Source organism: Ranitomeya imitator, chromosome 1, assembly GCF_032444005.1.
Source record: "Ranitomeya imitator isolate aRanImi1 chromosome 1, aRanImi1.pri, whole genome shotgun sequence".
Classification (NCBI taxonomy): Eukaryota; Metazoa; Chordata; class Amphibia; order Anura; family Dendrobatidae; genus Ranitomeya; species Ranitomeya imitator.
Window position 1 is genome coordinate 1,142,994,587 of NC_091282.1, and position 17,494 is coordinate 1,143,012,080.

A 17,494-nucleotide genomic window follows, 5' to 3' on the forward strand; every position below is an offset into this window, starting at 1 on the left:
ATAGAGTTGGTGAATGAGGTTCATGAGCAGACCTGGACTGGGGTATGAAGGGCCCACCATTAACATTGATTCTGAGGACACAGATTTCATGTATGTGCAAATATTATTGGCTGTGGATGGAAGATACGATGTGTATTGCTACTGCTCTTATGTAATGTTAGTCTATGCCACCATAAAATAATAAAATGGGTAGTTTGTTAAATAAATTAGATGTCGTCTGCTGCTTTTGCCTGCATATACCATAGTTCATCATCAAGTACGGTGCTCAGCACTGCTCATGTGGGGGGCCCACCAGTCGATTCACCTGTTCTCCGGTGGGCCAGTCCGGGCATGTCATGAGTGTTGCCAGTGTATGAAGGATTGGTAACCATCCAGAAATTCCAGGACATTCCATAAAAATATGGCAATATCTTTCCCACTGGCAAAAAAATGTGAGTGTACTTTTCATCTGCAACAGTAATTATCATTTTACAATTCTCAATGTGTGCAGCTATTTTTTTCATATCAGAATTATGGGTTGGAGACATACACCAGTTAAAATCTTACTATTTTATTATGTATGCAAATTGCCTCTTCAGAGAAAAAGAGGACTTGAACTCTATAGCGCCACCTGCTGGAAGTAGCGATCATACAAGTCACTATTAACCCTTTAACGAGTCGTGCAATATGACTTAGGATAAGAGCCAAATCAGAATCTCAATTCGCAGACATAGTGTTTCGGGCTGTTGGCCCTCACCAGTGCGAAGCCAAATCAGTTCTCATGCTTCGCACTGACGAGGGCCAACAGCCCAAAACACAGTGTCTGCGAATTGAGATACTGATTTGGCTTTCATCCTAAGTCATATAGCACGACTCGTTAAAGGGTTGATTTTGACTTGTAGGATCGCTACTTCCAACAGGTGGCGCTATAGAGTTCAAGTCTTCTTTTTCTCTGAACAGGCAATTTGCATATTAAATTTCCCAGAGGAGCATTGCACAGCAAATAAGTCTCCTTATCAACCGGAGCTGGTATATCACTCTCCACAAGGAGAAACCTTAGCCCTTAGACCCCTGTTTTATTATGGTTTTCTAAGGTGTTCATAAAAAATAGGCCTGTGGCAGACTGATTTTTGATTAGCTGCCTAGAAAAAAAAATGAAATTGGCAACTTTGACTGTATGTAGGGGGCTAACTTAGCTATTGATATGAGCAGTCCACCAGCCCCCTTTATACACATTTGTCAAGAACAAACCAGAAGAGGACCTGCTGGGACCAGAGCTGCTTATACCTGAAATTTGGGGCAGCTAGTTTTATAGCTTACCCATTTATGTAGGTTTGGAGATAACTTTTTGCACTTGACAACTCCTTGAAGTGGGTAGAAGTGCCATCTCTGCCAAGCTGGAAGCCTGAACCCAATACATCTAATAAGAGTTTCCTATTTGCACTAGAGTCATTTGTGCAATTTATAGAATGTAATCCGCTAAACTACTCGTCTTTACAAGCAAACTCAAACCTGCAACAAGTAGATAGCAGACTTCACATGCACTCGAGGTATTACACGTTCTCCCAGAGCCTAAACCCTTTAATGTGTCCTCAGACAATGCGGTACATGGCGAATACATCCCTGCTGATCTATGACTTTCCACCAGTTTCCATGGCAATTTATTGTGCTTCTTCATTATCTGTGTCCATGCAGCAGTCAAACTGCCCAGAAAAAGGTGCAATATTTCATGTTGGCATTGTCCTTCTAGGGATTAAAAGATCAATCTCCTAAAGCGGGCAGATTCTGCTGGCAATGATAAACTGCCTGACATAAACATGTTGCCGCGCAACCCTCTCACTCCTGCAATGATATTGTTCTCAGCGTTCATGGTGCTTCCAAGTCTGGAGAGAGCGCACAATGGAGATATAAATCACACTCAGATCCTCCACATCTCCCTTTATGTTTGGTTTCCCAAAGCAGAAAACAAAAATGCTTCCAAGACAAATATTACTTGTAAGATGCAAAGAAGAATGACGTAAAACCCCCAAGACTTGTTAATCATGGTGTCACTAAGTAGCAGCACCACGATCACTGACCATTCCCATTAAGTAGTCACACTACTATACTTTATTACTATACTTTATTGCCAGCACAATGGGTCCCACCGGTAGAAAATCTACTTGATGTTTATGTATGCTCCAGTCTGACCATGGACGTCATCCATACAGACTTTGTATGATCTTCCAATCGATGGTGCGTACTCAAAAACATACGGATAAGTGGATCAGCGTCCTGGGGGATCGGTCCACGTGTATGCCTCTGGGATAGAGAAATGACACAGTGTACCCTACAGGACACAGGGATTGATGTGAGTGATGACAAGCTCTTTACAGCTCTGCATAATATATTGGCGCTAGAGATGAGCAGATCGCTTCTCGCAACTCTTGTCCACGGTACAGGTTAGCAGTCTCTGGCCTTGGACGGGAGCTGCGTAAATTTCCTGAGCTTCTTGGTTATCAGCTCAGTATTTGATTTGCCAGTCTGGTGTGGCACCAACTGTGTTGTGTGTGGTGTGCAGGCGATGTCTCACCCACCCGGCTAATTGTAAGCCGAGCCTGAGATCCTGGTGGGTAAGGAAATTCGAGCAGCTCCTGTCCACGGGCACAGAGCACTGATCTAGACTCTGGACCAAGGTTGCGCAAAGCGATCTGCTCTTCACTAATTGGTGCTATACAAGTGACAAAATAATCAACCATGTGCAGGCACCAGGGGCGGACATACTGATGGTGCACCTGCAGAGAGGCCCAGGAGGTACGGGGGTCCGCTTCCATTTCCAAAGCATCAAATAGCTTCTGCCACGGGCAAAAAAGGCTGCATTACATTGGACTGCAAAGCACACAGTGTTCTTGCACAGGGGCCCATTTCTCTCCGAGCCTGCACCATGCAAACACTTTTCAAAACATAGGATGCAGGATATGTCATAAATGCATTACAGATTTCACTGTGAAGACTTTCACCTTATGGATGAATAGGCATAAGTGACATCATTTGTGGATTCTGTATGGTCACTTCCCTATTAAATTCACTGGACAATTGACCATATAAGCTCCTCTGGGGGGGGAGGTTTCATAAAAATAAGCATTTCTGGTCAAATTAGTGTGGATGTTCCTATAGTGTAGATGCAGCTGCCTAGGTAAACCCTTTGTGCATGTGGGGATACAATATGAAAGAAGCCCTGTAAAAAAATTGTCATTTGGTGCCAGCAACCCATTGTTTTTTTTATTCAGTTTCTCCAGGACATGTAAGGGTATCTTTAATATTATGGGAAAATTGATTTAGTCATCCTTTACATGTTTTTTTTTTTGCAGCTTTTTCTTGGCTTGTAAAAACCACTATGAAATTAAATTTGTTTTTTAATAGTTGTGTTTGTTATGATTTTTGGTCATATAACATCCTACATGCTCTGCAATACACAATAGAAAAAAAGATTTACGGTATGTATATTTTCATGTGCTTAAGTCTTTTTTTTTACTATAATGAAAAAAGCTGAAAAATCCATTCTGCGCTTTAAGAAAAAATAAATAAAATGTTTAGATTGTGTTTCATAATTGTCCATGGACTAACGTGTGACATTTAGATGCGGCATGCAGAGTGTGTCTGCCCTCCATCACATTATAATATTTTTTTTTTCCTCAAGAATGTCTGGGTACATTTGTCTATTTATCCTTCCATCAATCATATGACGTTTGCCAGTACCATATGCTGAACATCACATGATATTCCTACCTCCCGCCTTCACTGAGGAAGCCAACGCGAAACGCGCGTTGGGGCTTTGCGCGAGGCACCACGGATAAGAACATGGATAACAGCTATTACCTGTCAGGTGAATGTTGCCATTATTAATGTTGGTAATGTGATTCAGGATTTCACCACATGTAATATATTACTGTATCTCGTTTGATAAGATCTCACTTATCTGCTGCATTATATTCAGAATATGTAGGACTGTCACTTTATATAGAGATTCATTTTATTATTATGCTCTCCCTGATCGCACTATATTTGTGGCGCTACGCCCCTCTCTTTTTTCTGTACCCGGTCTCTGTTTTGGATACATTTGCCACTGATGCGTTTTTACTATCTATTGCCTTGCATATACAATCATGTATTCAAGTCTTTTTTCTACGCTATTTTGCACTATATGCTTCATTTTTTTCTGTATTCATCCTTGATAGGACTGTCCATACTCACTGTCCATAACAGTCCTGATATGTAGGCATAGGACTGTGTTTTCAATATTGAGCTGTTATGGTTTCTGGTTTGAGGATATTGTATTCTACGAATAAATTTGCACCAACTCTAGTAAATGCATACTCTCATAGAAGAGTATGTAGTCCAGCAAGTCCAGTTGGTAAAAAAACAGATATCCTCCTTAATTCTTATGTGCAGCAACATAAAATCATAATCACTTGCATTCGCACAAAGGCAACGAGTTTCGAACAGCAGTTCTTCAAAAGGCTATAATTAAGAACCAGTGCAGTTCAAAACGCGTCAATTACATGGTTTTATTTCATTTTAATTCCGTTTTTAAAATAAATGAATTTTTAATCCTTTTTTTTAGGATTGCTGGATTCATTTTGTTTTCAAGCACTGCACCCAATAACCAGCTGAGAAGTCTCCATCTGTGCATCCCTCCTTGAACTTGTGGATCCAGGAGTTACATCTGACTTTGGGAGAGCTGAGAAGTATTTTTCCTTATTTTCGTCTCAGTTCTTTCAAAAGCCTTGAGAAAGAACTACTGTTTGAAATGCGCAATGTATATTTTTTTTCACCAACTGGATGTGCTGGATTACTTTTATTCTATAGTAACAGATGATCACAAACTGCAGAGAACCCGGAGGAACGTACAAGTGCAGATTATATTTGTCTTATATTGTATACACCCTCAAATATGAAATATGCATAATCTTATAGAAATCATGCAGATATATAAAAATGGCATAAATATAATTTCTACTAAAGAAGGCCAAAAAAGCCCCATGCCTGAATTCCTGAAAAGCAAAGAGGTAGTTCCATGTCGCTAAATTTGTATTTTAATCCTTTACTTAAAGTTTTGGGTGATGCACTCATTTAAAAGACATTTTAGATTTTCACTTTCGCCATAATAGCCATTACGTTTTTTTATTTTTACATAAAAGTTGGTATATATTGAGTTTGTCATAGATATCTTTATTAATCAGTAAAACTATCCATTTGTAATACTTTCTGTCCGGCATTGTGTTTAGCTGTTCTAGGTTATGAAAAAGATAAATAAATCCGGCTTTATCAACTATTTTTGTAACTCCCGTAAACTTCATTAAATTCAGGCGTGTGAGTGATGACAATTTCTGTAAAGTGTGGTGAAATGTGTTGGCTTTATATAAGTAATATGAAATAAATGTACAGTGTCCAAAACCAGTTCTTCTTACGATTTAGGTGTTTAATATGAAGAATACGGTCACGGTAATAAGTCTCGTCTTCGCTCTGGATCAGAGAAAGTCAGTAAGACACCGGGGGCCGGTTCGTAAGACTCATAGATTTATCCTTACAAAACTTTCAAACAAAAAAGGACAAAATAACAGAGACTCTTTTCATTCTTTATAAAGAAATAGTTTTTATACTTGCCATGCTGAAACTGAAGCTAACGAGATACCTACTGTGACTTGGTGCCACGGAGAATATAATCCATCCAGAAAGGCAAAATAATATCAAGGACTGAACTAGAGAATTTTATAGCAAAGACTGAACAGAAAATTCTACCTGTAATATCAGCTGATACTTAAAAACCATCTCCATGTTGCCAATTTTCTCCTTAAGATGAGGTGGAAAAATGAGCAAATCTGGGCAATGTTGGTCCAAACAATAGGTAAAACCATCAAGTTCTGAGGAACAGTTAATCTGGGTGAATCCTTCTCGCTTTAAGGTGTTAAAAACATCTGTAAAACTGGAATCAAAAGCATAAAGAATTAAAACCCCAAAAGGGTTAAAAAAAAAATACAATGTCATATTGAGTTCAGGTGTTTGCTGGTCAAATATCATCTTTTTGCCAGGAACAGTTACTGTCCTCTTGCGACTCCTAGAATTGCAGAACCTCACCCAGCTCCTCATAACCCCGTAAACTTCACAGTTTCCTGCCCTTGGCTACTATAAAATGTTGATTTTTCAATGATTTATGTCTCAAATAAACCAGCCCAAAATTCCAAACTTTATTTTTATTATGGTTACCTGACTTTGGCGGTGTTAATCCAAGCATAAATTGGCAACGTAGAAGCTCTTTGTTCCTGTTTCCGGACCGTCTCAGGTAATATATACTCAATGGTTGGAGCTGCATACTTAATTCGACATTTTGCCAGTGCTGCAGCCAGCTTGGTTTTATAGCTAAATGAAACAACATAAAACCATTAAGCCCTAAAAAAATAAAAGCATGGAGGCGTTGTACCAACATATATTTTAACAAAGGAGCATTATACACCGTTGAAACAAAGCACGTGTTCATGGTTTTATCACACAAAACAGGAAAGCACTTAAGACATGAAACATCCGGCTTGATGTTAGTTCTACTTGCACAACCTGAACATACACATACTCTGTACATTATGCCCCAGGCTGCACAGATAAGTAAATTCTGAGAGATGCCAAGACACAGCATGAGGTCATCCTTTCCAATTATATTAACCCCTTAGTGACAGAGCCAATTTGGTACTTAATGACCGAGCCAATTTTTACAATTCTGACCACTGTCACTTTATGAGGTTAGAACTCTGGAACGCTTCAACGGATCCCGCTGATTCTGAGATTGTTTTTTCGTGACATATTGTTCTTCATGTTAGTGGTAACATTTCTTCGATATTACTTGCGATTATTTATGAAAAAAAACGGAAATAGGACGAAAATTTTTAAAATTTTGCAATTTTCAAACTTTGTATTTTTATGCCCTTAAATCAGAGAGATATGCCATGAAAAATAGTTAATAAATAACATTTCCCACATGTCTACTTTACATCAGCACAATTTTGGAAACAAAATTTTTTTTTGTTAGGGAGTTATAAGGGTTAAAAGTTGACCAGCAATTTCTCATTTTTACAACACCATTTTTTTTTTAGGGACCACATCACATTTGAAGTCATTTTGAGGGGTCTATATGATAGAAAATAGCGAAGTGTGACACCATTCTAAAAACTACACCCCTCAAGGTTCTCAAAACCACATTCAAGAAGTTTATTAACCCTTTATGTGCTTCACAGGAACTGAAACAATGTGGAAGGAAAAAATGAACATTTAACTTTTTTTTGCAAACATCTTAATTCAGAACCATTTTTTTTATTTTCACATGTGTAGAAACAGAAATGTAACCATAAATTTTGTTATGCAATTTCTCCTGAATACGCCAATACCCCATATGTGGGGGTAAACCACTTTTTGGGCGCACCGCAGAACTTGGAAGTGAAGGAGCGCCGTTTGTCTTTTTCAATGCAGAATTGGCTGGAATTGAGATCGGATGCCATGTCAGGTTTAGAGAGCCCCTGATGTACCTAAACAGTGGAAACCCCCCACAAGTGACACCATTTTGGAAACTAGACCCCTTAAGGAACTTATCTAGATGTGTGGTGAGCACTTTGAACCCCCATGTGCTTCACAGAAGTTTATAATGTAGAGCCGTGAAAATAAAAAAAATCGCATTTTTTCTACAAAAATGATCTTTTTGCCCCCAAATTTTTATTTTCACAAGGGTAACAGGAGAAATTAGACCACAAAAGTTGTTGTGCAATTTCTCCTGAGTACGTCGATACTCAATATGTGGGGGTAAACCACTGTTTGGGCGCACCGCAGAGCTTGGAAGAGAAGGAGTGCCGTTTTACTTTTTCAATGTAGAATTGTCTGGAATTGAGATCGGACGCCATGTCGCGTTTGGAGAGCCCCTGATGTGCCTAAACAGTAGAAATCCCCCACAAGTGACCCCATTTTGGAAACTAGACCCCCCATGGAACTTATCTAGATGTGTGATGAGAACTTTGAATGCCCAAGTGCTTCACAGAAGTTTAGAATGCAAAGTCATGAAAATAAAATAAAAAATTTTTTTCCACAAAAAAGATTTTGTAGCCCCCAAGTTTTTATTTTCACAAGGGTAACAAGAGAAATTGGACCCCAAAAGTTGTTGTCCAATTTGTCCTCAGTATGCTGGTACCCCATATGTGGGGGTAAACCACTGTTTGGGCGCACGGCAGAGCTCGGAAGGAAGGAGCACTGTTTTGGAATGCAGACTTAGATAGAATGGCCTGTGGGCATTATGTTGAGTTTGCAGAGCCCCTGATGTACCTAAACAGTAGTAACTGATATAGAAGGGTTAATAGTTTGCCTTTAAGTGCCTTTTGCCTTTAATTGTTAGAATTACTAGAATCTGTTGATGCAGTAGTCTGATGGCCTCCTTTCAAGGAGACCATACTTCTTATCAATGTATGTTCTCAATAGTCAGTCACAACATGCTCTGGGTACGTTAGAGAATAAAGGTCAGTATGACCCTGGGTGATGGTGGGGGCTACATGAATTGCATTAATGTTGTAAATGGTATAAAATATTGCCTCTTGCTCTATTACTTCAGATAAAAGTGACTTGCTCACAGGATATGTGTGAGGTGTCTTTTTGTCTCCAAGCGCGCTTGTAAAATGACAGGCGTAACTCCACAATTTGGTCTCACTGGTGATCTGTCAGCTGACGTTGGTCAGAACGAAAACAGCTATAACAGTTTTGGCGCCCAACATGGGGCCGTGTATCCAGCCTATTCGGAATCCGTATGTGGGAGCTTTCTGAGAAATTGGACATGCAAAACACCAGCTGCAGCAAGGTGAGAAATATTATTCTTACAATCTGTTTTGCACTTGCAATCTCTCATCTGGATCTCTCCATACCTCTGGGTAAAAGGCTGCGAACATGGTTCAAAGAATCCACATCACCAGTGAGTTTTGTGTTTTGTCTATTTATGTCCGTATGAGAGTTGAATAATAGAGTTATAAGATGATAATTGTTATCTGTATTATTTGTCAGTATCCTAATTGGTTGTGTATTTGTGTAGTGTGTAGTACAGAGCTGGGATAGACTCTGTGCAGTGTTGTTATTTTGGTCATTTTGAATTGGCAGTACATTATATGAAGCTGTATTTTGTATTTTGGCCATGGTTTTTGTTGTTTGGCCTTAAAGTGCTTTCAGAGTGTCAGTGGACACTGCTGCAGTTTTTGTTATATAGAGTTGTGTTAATTCCAAAGTGCAAAATAGGCAGGCTGTGTGAACCTTGTATGTCTATGAGAACTCTGAATGAGATAAGAGGTGAGTAAATGAGTATAAGGAATAAACATAAATCCCTGATTGATGAGGGGTTTCGTTAGGTGTGGTCCTCTGTATATGACAGAAAACATTATTCAACGCAGTTTGAGCTGAATTAGGTGGAGTGATTGAGATAAGGGATTTTCTTCTTGTAAAAATCAACTGAAAAGTGAAATGGGCAGCACGGTGGCTCAGTGGATAGCACTGCAGCCTTGCAGCGCTGGGTCCTGGGTTCGAATCCCACCCAGGACAACATCTGCAAAGAGTTTGTATGTTCTCTCCGTGTTTGCATGGGTTTCCTCCGGGTACTCCGGTTTCCTCCCACATTCCAAAGACATACAGATAGGGAATCTAGATTGTGAGCCCCATCAGGAACAGTGATGATAATGTGTGCAAAACTGTAAAGCGCTGCGGAATATGTTAGCGCTATATAAAATTAAAGATTATTATTAAAGATTATTTATAAGGAAAAGAAACAACAATCCCTGAATGAGCACGTATGAATGAGTGATCACATAAGTATCATTACTTATCTTACTGTTGTTAATTGTCCAGGATGAATGAGTTGTGGATATTTTTAATGTACATTTAATTTACATCTGAGATTCAGTGAAACCCGTGTTATGTGTGGTTTGACATTGGATAGGTTTCTATATGTGTTTTGGCCGGACGCGGTCAGAATCAGCTTATTCAAGTTGTGCAGTGATCTGCCTGTATGGAGAAACTGTTTTTAATTCCGAGAGGATGAATGTTTTGTAGAGATTAAGACTGAAAACTGCTGCATTCTGTATCTGTGTGTAAGACAAGCTCTTATTTGTGTTTATACCTGATGGGAGGGGCGAACCCCTGCGCGAATTGTTTGTGATTTCTCCTCCTTGTGCTGCGGGCCAGAGAAAGGGGGGGACATGGAGCTGCGCTGAAGAATATGGAGCTGTGCATATTCTGTCCTTGGTTCAGTACGCGCTGAGAGATTTGTGTTTAAAGCAATAGTACGGTATGTATTGAAGTAGAAAGAAATATCGTAAGTTCAAGTTGGAATTTGAAAGTGAAAGAATTGTGCATATTTTAGAGGAAACTTGTAAGTGATTGAAAGATTGGTAAAAGATTCACCTGCTTCAAGTTGAGTGATTGATATATAGCAAATTGAGGATCAACTGAGGAGGTAGCCAACTGCATGGCTGATGTAATAGGTGGTGTAACCTGCTACAGTCAGCCTACGGCACATAGGTGGTGTGACCTTGCCGTTCCATGGAGCTGCCTGCTAGAATCCTTTAGGTCTACCGAGTGGTAGGTGGTTTAACCTGCTCGCTAAACCTTGACACTCGCTCTGACTTGTCACGTGTTGCAACCCTGGTTTAAGGCAAGGCACACTAAAAAAGGGCATTTTTAGAGGTGAGTTGTCTGCAGATAAGTTGAAGCCATGGGCAACTTATTCTGTGTGCAGTCAGGGCCCCCAATGGGATCCAAAAACTGCTGTACAGATTGGAAAAAGGAAGCAGTGAAAGATGTGAGACCAATATTGAAAAACGCAAAAATGCCAGTGAGTGGATGGATGTTCAAAAAGGCACAGACAAATGAGGAAAATAGCATGTGAATAAATGGCATCTGAGAGAGTGCAGCAGGACGGAAGTAAGGTGTATTATGAATGTTTTCATGCTTACAAGTCCGACTATGACTGACACATTACTGTTACCGTTATACCTTTGTATAACCAGAGACCAAGACAAGACAGATGGACTTGTAAACATTGCGGTGAGACAAACCCAGACTGGAGAAATACTTGTATGATCTGTGATGTAACCCAACCTAAGTGAATTACACTGAATCCTGTCCAGACAAGATCACATGTAGTGACATAAGAAGCTGACACAGGATTGTGGTTAGTGGGTAGTGGGGACATTAACTTTTGGGAGTAAGCTGACAGTAATCCTTTTGGGAAGGAGCTGTAGACCAGCATGTCATGTCACCCCCAACCGGTCATCAAGTCACCCCCACCACCAGAGAACCAACCACATCAGGTAGTGTAAGACAGATACAGGAGTATTATCCCTGGAAGCCCTCTGACTAGCTAGCTACGCTAAAATAATTGGCTGACCCTGAGAACAAACCTTTCCCATTTTACAGACAAAGACAATATGATGGACGTATAAGTGCACCTGAGCAGACCTAGAGAGTTGGTGAGCACAAAAGCAGGTGACGTACTATGACGCAAATTAAGACTTTTACAGAAGTGACAAAAGGAGAGAGAGTAGAGATGTACTCTGGACGGTTACAGCTGAAATGGGCAGACATGGGGTACAGTCCAGTAAACCCACTCGATGTTAAAATATTGGTAAATACATTCATTGACGGTATGACAAAAGTCTTATGAGATGCAGTACAGGCAGCCAGACCTAAATGGAGAAATGTAGATCCAAAGACCTCCTAAAGGTTGCTAAAGGAGTTGAACAAACTAGGACAATAAGACGACGTGTCATGTATGCTGGAACACGAGGAAAACAGTAGAGACATATTAAGGGACCTAAGGACTTAGAAACAGTGAAGTGCTGGAATTATGGAGAAAATGGACACTCAGACCAATCTTCCACCTCCTTCACCTTCAGACTAGGAAACTGACAACCCAGTGACAAATGTGTGCCCTGTTCTTGTCCCCTCCGGACCTGGTCCTGCCTTGATGATCACCATACCAATGCTGGGAGGGAAATAGACAGAATTCTTGACCGACACTGGGGCAGCTGGGACTAGTACACAAAGACTTGATACTGCCAGACATGATTACTGACGAGACTGTGGAATGTGTGAGGGTAGAGGGACAAGCGACTGAAGCCCCTATGACTAAACAACTAAGACTAGAGTCACGAGACAGCCAAGAGGTGCTTACAAACTTATTGTTAGTGACAATACCCCTATGAATTTGCTGGGAGCAGAGTTGAGTGCTGTCTAGGCCACTATACAGTACTCTCCTGAGGGTATAACAGTCACAAGTGCCCTTTTCATATAAACACTTGTGGCAGAGGGACGCCAGGGTCTTCCATGTGAACATTATACCACAGGTAAATCATGCCCTATTATAGTTACACTTAATTCCATTAATTTACCAGTTTAGTAGTTTCCTTACACAAGATGGTAGAGTTACCATGTATTTCTAGGTTGTCTTCATATGATATATAGTTTTTTAGCCATTCATTATATTGGCTCAAACCATAGTCACTGTTTATTCGCCTTTTCCACTTCTTATACCTTATCGCAAGCAACTGGTATTGATATTTGGTATTTTTCAAATCCCTCTTTTTGTATTTAGAACTGTTAGTTATGGATTTATATAGGGCTGCTACTTTCTTAGAATAAGCTTGTGCTTTGCTGTGACCTATGGCATTGTGCTCCCCCATTTTATGATTCAGTATCTTTCTTAATCATATATATAATTTTCTTTTGGTAACATTTTGTGAATCAAATTTAGTTTTTTTTAAGGGATACTCTAGCCAATCAAATACGGGTATAAATATTTGGACATTAATGTGTGACTTATATGAACACTTGTGTAATATTGCAGAAATGGTGTATATGGCAAGAGTAGTGAAAGTAACACCTGACACCAGAATGTCTGAGGACAGGGAAAAGAGTCAGGTACCAGACACCGTTTGGGCAAGGGGAAAATCTGATGTGGGTCGGCTGCCCATTCCCCCTGTCATGATAAATCAAGAGAAGTAATCACTCCTCTTTGGTTAAGGCAATACCCCTTAAGTCTAGTCAAATCAATGGCCCTGAGCAGGAATATTAAAGAGTATGTTAAGGCAGGGGTTCTAGTGCAGAGATATTCCCCCTGCAACACCCCTTTGTATCCCATTAAGAAAAAAAAAGGACCCAAGGGTTCCCCTGACACTTACAGAATAGTTCATGACTAACGAGCTATTAATGATGTTACAGTGAGTGTGACCTCAACTGTCCCTAATATACACACCGTACGGTCACAGATCCCAGCGACGTCAAAATGTTTTACGGTTATTGATTTGGCAAATGCATTCTTCTCTGTACCACTGCACTCTGACTGTCAGTATTTTTTTTTCTTTCACTCACGAAGGTCCTCCCACAAAGGGGGAAAGAACTCCCCAACCATCTATTCAACAGCGATGGCAGGGATTCTTGAGCAGTGGCAACCACCTCATCCACAGATTGTACTACTACAGTACGTGGATGACCTCTTGCTCTGCTGCCCGGACCAGACGTCCTGCAAGGAAGCTACAGTTTCCTTGCTGTGTTTTTTGGCAGAAAAGGGTTGCAGAGTCTCACGTGATTGCAAACAAAAGGTGACATTTTTAGGACATTGTATTGCTGAAGGTACGAGACACCTGACTGAAGACAGAAAACAGGCAATACAAATCTCCCTTTACCCAGGTCACACCAGCATCTACGCACTTTTCTAGGTTTGGTGACCTACTGTAGGCCTTGGATAAGGTCTGCTTCACAAATGAAGCTATGATGCACCCACTCTATGACTGTTTGCCATCAGACCCCTACAATCTCACTCAAGAAGCAATTGACTCCTTCCACTCTCTCAAGCTGCTCATTGTGTCAGACATTCCAAACTATGATCAGCCATTTTTCTTATTTTTCACAGAGCAGGGTGGACATGCTAACGCAGTACTGACACAACAACATGGAAAGAAACAGAGACCGATAGCTTACTACTTAGCACAATTAGACCCCGTGATTAGAGGGTCTTCTACATGTGTACGTGCTGTAAGAGCTGCTGTATTACTGAAAGGAATGTGAGCTCACACTGACTTTTTCTTTTTGACAATTTGTTCCCCACGTGACATTAATGCCATACTCGTACAAGTTCAGCCAAAACACCTGCCTAAGGAGAGACAGATCAGACTTGAATGTGCTCTAATACTAATTCCTGAATATGTCACCCTCAAAAGACATAATGTTCTGAATCCAGCCACTCATTTGCCTGTGGATTCAGAAAAGGGGGAATTGGTGACAGCATTGACAGGTGGGAAAGAGAACATGACATGACGTTGACATGACGCACGAACATGACTGCATAGGAACTGATGAGTCAGGAGACCACTGTCTGTTTTACATATGTTTGTGGGAAGAAAAAAACCTGTTCCTAATGCATATTTTGAGGTTTTTTATTTTTGTAGATGGCTCCAGATACCACCAGAATGGGCGACTCTACATTGGATATGCAGTAGTATCCTCACATGAGGTAATCCGAGCTGAACCACTCCCTCCTCACATGTCGGTGCAGGAGGCAGAGTTGAAGGCACTCACTGAGGGGTGTAGAGCTGCTGCAGGTAAAGTCGCTAACAGTTACAGATTCAAATTGTGCATGGGGAATATCCCATGATTATTGCCCTATCTGAAGAAGCAGAACGTTTCTTACATCAGCCGGTAAGCCCATTAAAAACGCAGAGCTGGTGAAACAATTAGTGGAGGCATTGACGTTATCAGTCCAGGTTGGCATCGTCAAGGTAAAAAGCACACACGGACGGTGACTCTGTGGAGGAAAAAGGCAACAGAAGGATGGACGAGGCTGCTAAAGTAGCAGCAAGGCGGCCTAGGGAGCAGTGGACGGTGGCGGGGAGTCAGAGTATTCCAGCCACACTGTGCCTAGATGTCCTGAAATCCCTCCAGCTGCCCAAACAGAGAAGGAACACTGGGAGAATGGGAGCTGAGCTGAACTCAGAAAGAGTATGGGAGAATAAGGATAAATCGTATATACCAAGATCCCTGCTCCCAATCATGGCGCAAGCAACACAAGATGCCTTCTGGATCGCTCCTGGTTTCAGTTACGCAGCCGCAAAGCTCTTACAGTCATGCCTCATCTGTGCACAGCACAACTCAGGTAAAACAGTAGGAATCCCTAAGAAAGCGACACCCAGGCCTCTCTACCCGTTTCAGAGACTGCAGACTGGCTACATACAGCTACGCAAGGTAGGAGTGTGTGAAAAATATCCTAGTATGTGTAGATCTCTTCTCTGGTTGGCTGGAAGCCTATCTGGTAAAATGTGCAAATACTAAAGCGACTGCAGACAAACTGATGAAAGAACTGATCTGCAGGTATGGTGTCCTAGAAACCATAGACAGCGATAGGGGTATACACTTCACGGGAGAAATAATGAGGGAAGTCATGCAGGTCCTGGGAGTACAGCAAGCATATCATGCATCATATAGACCACAAAGTAGTGGGAAAGTGGAGAGACTAAACGGGACACAAACTGAAAAATCAAAGGCCACGGCAGACACAGGAAAGAGCGGGGTAGAGTGCTTGTCTCTTGCACTCATGTCAGTCAGACACACTCCAAATAGAAAGACAGGCTTGTGTCCTTTTGAAGTCCTGTTTAGTAGTTTGCCAGAGGCTGGTCTGTACTTCCCACAGGTGCTACAAATGCAGCACGGTGCTATGACAGCCCATGTCCAGGCCTTGCAGAAAAGACAATGTGCTGCATAAACATGTGTTTTCATCCATTCCAGATCCTAATGCCACTGCAGACGTACATCAGCTGAATCCAGGTGATTGGGTGGTCATACACAGACACGTGAGAAGGAGCCTAGGCCCACGGTTTGACGGCCCGTTTTAAAGTCTAGCTGACCACATTCACCTCAGGGAAACTTGAGGGAAAGCCCACCTGGATCCATGCCAGTCACTGCAAAAAGATCTTTTCACCAGCAGAATGACTGTTGTCCTAATCACCTTGCTGGCAGTGGTAGGATGTTTGCACCTTACAGAGACACTGGATAAACAAACTTATTCAACATATTGCTTTTCTTATAGAAGACGCGGAAGGACAAAAACTGCTGGACTGTTGGATCTGCATACACAGCCCAGTATCTGCAAGGACTATGCTGTACATAGACTTACCCCTGGAGCCAAGAAAGGTATTAACACCACACCACATATACAATGAGACTTGGACTCAGAATTTTCTTGGTTCCTTAAAGGTACCTTCACACATAACGATATTGTTAACGATATCGTTGCTATTTGTGACGTAGCAACGATATCGTTAATGAAATCGTTATGTGTGACAGCGACCAACGATCAGGCCCCTGCTGGGAGATCGTTGGTCGCTGAAGAAAGTCCAGAACTTTATTTCGTCGCTGGACTCCTGCTGACATCGCTGGATCGGCGTGTGTGACACCGATCCAGCGATGTCTTCACTGGTAACCAGGGTAAACATCGGGTAACTAAGCGCAGGGCCGCGCTTAGTAACCCGATGTTTACCCTGGTTACCATGCTAAAAGTAAAAAAAAACAAACAGTACATACTTACCTACAGCCGTCTGTCCTCCAGCGCTGTGCTCTGCACTCCTCCTGTACTGGCTGTGAGCCGGAAAGCAGAGCGGTGATGTCACCGCTCTGCTTTCCGGCTCACAGCCAGTACAGGAGGAGAGCAGAGAAGCAGAGCGCAGCGCTGGAGGACAGACAGCGGTAGGCAAGTATCTAGTGTTTGTTTTTTTTTACTTTTAGCATGGTAACCAGGGTAAACATCGGGTTACTAAGCGCGGCCCTGCGCTTAGTTACCCGATGTTTACCCTGGTTACCGTCATCGTTGGTCGCTGGAGAGCGGTCTGTGTGACAGCTCTCCAGCGACCAAACAGCGACGCTGCAGCGATCCGGATCGTTGTCGGTATCGCTGGAGCGTCGCTTAATGTGAAGGGTGTTATGGCTGGCAATCAGGCAACACAGCGTGCAGTAATCAGCGCACCTACAGAGATCTGGCAATAACCAAAAACAATAGGACGAGCTCTGAGACGTGGAATCTCTGTAGACTGCAGTACCTGATCTATCCTCACACAACTATAAGCAGCAGTGGATTGCGCCTATCACTACCTATGCAACTCGGCACTGCCTGAGGAGCTGACTAGCCTGAAGATAGAAATACAAGCCTGACTTACCTCAGAGAAATACCCCAAAGGAATAGGCAGCCCCCCACATATAATGACTGTTAGCAAGATGAAAAGACAAACGTAGGAATGAAATAGATTCAGCAAAGTGAGGCCCGATATTCTAGACAGAGCGAGGATAGCAAAGAGAACTATGCAGTCTACAAAAAACCCTAAAACGAAAACCACGCAAAGGGGCAAAAAGACCCACCGTGCCGAACTAACAGCACGGCGGTGCACCCCTTTGCTTCTCAGAGCTTCCAGCAAAAGTTAAAAGC

The 17,494-nt window shown here is 41.8% G+C and overlaps 1 protein-coding gene across 3 annotated transcripts in view; it reads right to left on the bottom strand.

Moving 5' to 3' along the window:
- NSUN7 (NOP2/Sun RNA methyltransferase family member 7) overlaps nt 1-17,494 on the bottom strand; it is a 111,782-nt gene that overhangs the window by 15,626 nt on the left and 78,662 nt on the right. For all 3 annotated transcript variants that reach the window (XM_069744558.1, XM_069744557.1, XM_069744556.1), the window contains exons 5-6: nt 6,226-6,378; nt 5,761-5,944 (exon numbers count right to left, since the gene is read on the bottom strand). In XM_069744558.1, the coding sequence (XP_069600659.1) occupies nt 5,761-5,944; nt 6,226-6,378 (337 nt within the window). The remainder of the gene's footprint in view (nt 1-5,760; nt 5,945-6,225; nt 6,379-17,494) is intronic.